The sequence below is a fragment of the Melanotaenia boesemani genome, chromosome 15, assembly GCF_017639745.1.
Source record: "Melanotaenia boesemani isolate fMelBoe1 chromosome 15, fMelBoe1.pri, whole genome shotgun sequence".
In the NCBI taxonomy this organism is placed as follows: Eukaryota; Metazoa; Chordata; class Actinopteri; order Atheriniformes; family Melanotaeniidae; genus Melanotaenia; species Melanotaenia boesemani.
This window is the reverse complement of record NC_055696.1, coordinates 3,291,501-3,297,500: the sequence shown is the minus strand read 5'-3', so window position 1 is coordinate 3,297,500 and position 6,000 is coordinate 3,291,501. Positions and strand designations below refer to the sequence as shown.

The following is a 6,000-nucleotide window of genomic DNA, read 5'->3' as shown; positions in this document are numbered from 1 at the left end:
GGACTGATTTGGATTTTAGTAAATTTGATTTAATTAGATTAAAATGAACAGAGTTTGACCAGAACAGAATAGAATTGATTGTAACTTTAAAGCACCTTAAAATTACTTTATTTTGTTAATTGCTGCTCTATAAATACACTGAACTGAACTTTATTTTCCTTCAGTGTCTGACCAAGTCTTCAGCTACACAGAGAGAAAATAACAGTCAACTTTGCCCTATATTTTGTAATAAGGAGAAATCTACAAGCAAAAGAAGTGATGCAAACTTGCTGAATTTTTGGCTAAATTAAGTTACTGCTCAGACCTCCTTGGTGATGTTTTAAGCTCTTCTTGACGAGGCCAATTTTTCTTCCTCTTGACAACCCCCCCAAAAATTAAATATATCTTCAGAACTACAAGGGCTGTATGTATAATCTTGGTCTCAAAAGAAAGCTAAAATGACAGAAATCAAAATCCAGATATGTTTTAATCATGTCAGAATAAATTCACCTGGAACATAGTAGAAAAAGATTAGTTCTTCTTAAGAGAAAATCACATTATGTTCAGTGATAACCAGAGGATAGCAGTCAGGAGAACCGAGGGATAATCCCCAAATTCACCTTAGAAACACCATGAGGACCCAGACAAAAGAGAAGCCCAAGTTAGTACATCATAGGAAAAGTGAATACTTCACTCTAAAACCTCCTTTATCTGAGTGGAAACTACCAGAACCTTTATGATTAATTTCAAACAAAGGCAAACCCATTTTTAGGTGGAAAAAAATGCTAATTTTTAAAAGCAAAACTAAGACATGATTTATGATTGTGTATTTATTTATTTATTTGTTTGTTTGTTTGTGTGCTACTGTTTTGTCTGCTAGCTCACAGAGGTTGTTATCCCACAGTGAGGAGACTGACATCTTTGTAACCAGCAGAGTCTCTGCTTTCATGTGATTCCTCGTCTACTTGGTTGTTTGAAGTGGAGAAATTAGCAGAAGCTCTAGACTGGACAGTGCCCTTCCAGTGCTTTAGTTACCTTTTCATATAACTGCCTGGGGTTTGAACTGTGATTCGTTAGGATGCCGATGCTTAGTAGGATCTTTATGCCTAGTTTTTCTACATCATTTTGTTATGCTACTGTTAGCATGCTGCTTCCTTGTGTGTGCAAATAGCTTCTGCTCTGCTGTCTGTACAGGAGGCTCTAGCCAAGAAGAGGTTCATTTTTCTTTTTCTTGTCAAAAAAGCAATTAAAAATAATTCTAGTCTTACATCCCCCAAAATTACATTAGACCTTAGACATATTTGTGTTTAATGTGTTGGTAGCTTGTATGGTTATGTTGTGTTATGCTGTGTAATTAGCCCAAATTATGTTGTTTGCCTTTTAATTCTTGTCACCAACTCTTTGTGTTACTAGAATGTATAAAAGGTTTTGGGAATGTGCACTTGAAATAACGGGATCCAGTAGCACACAATATGCACACACACGTGAAACATGAAAGCCCTAGTTAAAGAAAAAAGGATTAATCGGGCCAAGAGGCCTTTTCATCAGAGCAGAATCAATAAGAAAGACTCTCCATGAGTCAACAAGTTCAGACACAGACTAAAGACTCAACCATTGCAGGAGCTGTTATCACAAACAACTTCAAATTCACCTCAAAAAGTGCAGATTAGAGCGTTTCCTCAAAGTAAAGTCAGCATGCTGTGAAGTTAGAGTTGTGATCCTGGCACAGCAGAATTGCTTTTTTCTCCTTGAGTCCTGTGTTGCTTTGCAACTTATAGCCTGAGAACCTTTCCAGAGCCTCGGTGTGTGCAGACAAGCCAGGCAGGCAAGTAGAAAGCGGACAGATCACTTCCACTGCAGCACAACATGCTGGCAGGGAAAGCCCGTGGCCTCTGCATGCGTTGTGTTGTGTAATGACGCAAAACCACAGGAGCAGTCGAAGGTTTTGATTCAGGCATTTGCAAAGAGAGGGCTGGATTGGAAACAGAAACTGATGGAAGCAGATGTACATAGTAGGGAAGAAAAATGTGGATTTCTTCTGCTTGCTTCTGATTTTAGAGATTTTTTAAGAATTTTTCTTTCTTTAGGTTAACTTAGAAGTTACTAGAAGTGCTACTTAAACTTAAAAGCACTTTTACACTTTTAACCCTGAGTACATGCCAAGAAAATGTCTGATAATTAATTGCATTGCTGATGTAGTTATTAAAGACTTCAAAGCATTCATCCTGTGACCCATCTAACAAAACTGTGGGGATATGTGAGGGTGGTGCAAAATGTACTGGAAGAGGGGAATGCTCAAAGGTCTAATGCACAGAATCTGGAGGAAAAGCTTAATATGTTTCCTTCTTTATTTGAAGTATTGTCAAAACAATGTGAAAAAGAACTGCAGAGACTTAATGAGACAAAAGTCTTCAAAGATAATCAGAGTGAGAGCATTAGACAACGAAAAACACGGCTACACTACAAAAATGGTCTATGTAACCAAGTCGTGCAAGCTCATAAACAGCCAAAAAGTCCTTTTGATCCTAAGTGATATACTACATAATAAAAGAATGTTTACGAGTGTTAATGTTCTAAGAATATGTCTTTTAGTTCTGATTTGATTACTAAATCCTAAAATTGGTTATTTTATAACTGTAATGTAATGTGCATATTAAGTTAAATCATATCATTAAGAGACTGTTTAAGATCACATTCTATCTTTCACCTCAATTTTAGCTATGAAAAGTTGTTTCAAGCCCTTCCAATACCAATTTACACATGCTGCATGAGTGAGTTATTTTAACATTAGCAGAAAACACTTGAGAAGATTCACACTGTAATTAAGTGAAATAATCTGACAGTGCAGTAAGGACCCAGGAATCTCTGAAAACCAATATAAAAACAAAGGAAAACAATGAAACTTTATCCTTCAAAGTTTTGAGCCTTGCTTTGTTTTGTTTATGCTCTATTCTAAGTGTATGTGGTGCAACATGAACCCTCTGTGGCTGTCAGTGTCTATAGGTTTGTGCGGCGGGTTGCAGTCAGACAAAAATGTAAACAGGTCCTATCCAAGAGACCAAGGTTGAACCGGCACCGAACATCCCATAACAGCTGATTCATCCGCTTCAAACGGCTCAACAGCTGCATGTTGAATCCCCAATAAATCCACCACATCCAAAAGCACTGAATCTCACTAAGAAAGTGAGGATGCAGGTGGCTGGAGTTGAGTTTATTGCTATGCATACTTTCCAAGGAGCCAAGACAACAAGAAAGCCAACATCCCCACTCCCCTCTTCTTCCTCAGTTTTCACCCCACACACACAGCTCCTCCTCCCTTCTTTGCTTCTCCGGATTTCAAAGGCCATCAGCAGGGAAGGAGAAAGCACTCGGAAGCAGTTGCCATTTTTTCAAGGGTACTTTTGCATTGAGGAAGGGAGCATGTTTTGTTTATGGGGGCAACACAGTGTTGCCATTAAGGCCTTAATCAAAATGTTATTTCCTGGAGTCAGCCTTGATTGACAGCACTCTTTTTTGGCTCCCCACTGAAGGAGCAACAGGAGGAGGAAGAGAGGAGCGAGGAAGTGTGGGAATGTCTGTACATCGTCGCCACGGTGGCCAGCTCCTCAACATGGCTTTAAATTAGGGGGAAAAGAAAACACAGGCTAAAAAAGGCAGTCGCCTAGCTATATTCCTGCCTGCTAATTTGTCACCACTTGAAAAACAGGGGAAAAATAGCAACAGTTTAAATCGAACTGCTTTAAAGTTAGGGGATGCCAGCCAGTGTGTGTATGGTAGAATACTTAAACACAGAGGAGATTTAGGTCAGCTCCGTCAAAGTTACACATGCATCTCAACCATTGTGGGTGGAATCTATGAAGTTCTGGCTGTGTTCATATTAGAGGGAAGCAGAAATGGAGAACCCTGAGTGTCTGGTTCTGGCCGGCTGGCTGGCTGGGATCGGACCAGTGACAGCTGGAGCTTGAAAGCCTTACATCCAAAGCCAGGGCTCGTAGCCACTTGCTACATAGCAGTGCTTCACCCCCACCCCCCTTTCTATCCAAGGCCTCACCCCTGACAGATCTCCATCTTGAACAAAACATCCAGCTCCTGCCAAATAATTCCCTCCAAAACTCTGACTTCTCTTTAAAGTCTCAATCCAAGAGCGGAAGCAGTGGATTACAAAAGGTAGCATGGCGAGATATTTTCTCTGTCTGCTGGCATGACTGAGAACAGAAGAGTTTCTCAGGGTCTGAGTGGGAAAAGCACAAAACATTCATAGCCACATGTGTGGTGTGTGTGACGGGTACCTTATCGAGCAGTGGCAGACAGCGGGGTACCCTGTGCTCCAGTTTGACAATGGTGATGAAGTCACTCTCTTGGCGTTCATCTTCACTTGTGTTGCATAGAGAAAGAGGGTGATACTGTGGGAAACAAAAATAAAAATAAATAAAAAAAAAAACAATTACATATATAAAACAGAAATACTGAAACTTTGCTAAACTTCTGTGAGTGTGTAGAAGTGCAAGAAGTACACAAACAGAATGAGTGAAAAATGTTAAAAACCATAGAGTGTCCTAAACATTTTTCCTTATTGTTAACCTCATAGCATAATAGTCTTTTTAGAAATGATGATGCATGATGAATCAGCAGAGTTTAGAAATTGGTAGACGTACATGAATGCGGTTTCAGAAAAGGAAAATATGTGAGTTTAAATATATCAAATCCTGAACCAGGATAAGAAACATTCATAACAACAGACAAGAGAAAAATGCTAAAGTTATTTCACACCCACAAACTGAGGCGTTCATTCTTAACCCCTACCCTGCTGATGTCAAGAGGAAAAACTGCGGCACCCTATGAAATCAATTACATGGATGGTGATGTTCACTCCCACTCAAAGCCCGGAAAACTGAAAGAAAGGGAGATAGCCTTTTGTAGGAACATTTGATCCCTTCTGAAAGAGAAGAAATTCAGAGCTGCTGAAAGGGTGCATTTAAGAGCTCAAGGGATACCAGCAATGTTTGCAAGTCGCAGATGTGCTGTCACGGATACGAAGGGCCACACGGCAACCAGGGGAGGCTGTTGAAGTGATCCTCGACATGATAGACTAGATTCAATATTTGAGGACCCTGGAGTTCAGAGATCACCCTGTGCTCACCCAGTGAAGCTGTTCTACCCATCCCTGCTAAGTCCTGCCCATCCCCGCCATGTTATGGGCCTGACTCCGGCCTGACTCCGGCCTGGTTCTGCCCCAATGGGACTCTTGATGTGGCTGTGGGCTGAGGTCATGGGGCTCCCCCTCATCTCACCCAACGGAAATCCCTAAATTAAAAAGACCCAAGGGTGACATCAACAGCTGGCACCCCCGGGTAGGGAAACTGATGTAATGCGTTGCAAAGGGCTGGTGCATGTCTGTCAGGAGGACAGAGGGAGAGGGAGGCGAGAAAGAAAGCAAATTCAGAGAACCAGAGTAGAACAGCAAGATAAAAGAAGAAAAAAAAGCCAGAATGAGACACGAGGGGCATTGTTAGGATGGAAACACCCTGAGAATCGTTGTTCTCCAGTACTACATGGATTAAAGACATGTAGAAAGTAGTAGTACAAAGTAATGCACAGGAGTAATGCACACACACAAAAAAAGTCAAACTAATCAATCAACATTAATGAATAAATTGTGTAGGTTAAATAATTACATACAAGGGTAAAAGTGCATACTTCCTACCAAGGTGATTTCTCCAGGATAATTAACAAGCGCAACAATCAGTAATAATCTGCTATATGGTTGGTGTGATTTGAGGGTATTTTGTAAATTATTCCAATACTTGCTTCTGCAAAAATAAAGGCTTGGCAGTCAAAAATAATGGAGCCGTTACAAGCAATGAATTTGATAAAAAAAAAAAAAAGTAATGTTGACTTTGTCCCTGCAAACTTAAGTTGAAAAACAGTGAGGATTCTGCCCTAAATATTGTTTCTCAGACCTTGACATGTTGTCTTAACTGCTTGGGAGGGAAGGCAAGCTGCAGGGCAGCTTCCCTTGTT

The 6,000-nt window shown here is 40.4% G+C and overlaps 1 protein-coding gene across 2 annotated transcripts in view; it reads right to left on the bottom strand.

Annotated features, from left to right (window-relative positions):
- Positions 1-6,000, bottom strand: part of LOC121654895 (E3 ubiquitin-protein ligase RNF43) — an 89,696-nt gene that overhangs the window by 32,029 nt on the left and 51,667 nt on the right. For both annotated transcript variants that reach the window (XM_042009251.1, XM_042009252.1), the window contains exon 2: positions 4,269-4,382. In XM_042009251.1, the coding sequence (XP_041865185.1) occupies positions 4,269-4,382 (114 nt within the window). The remainder of the gene's footprint in view (positions 1-4,268; positions 4,383-6,000) is intronic.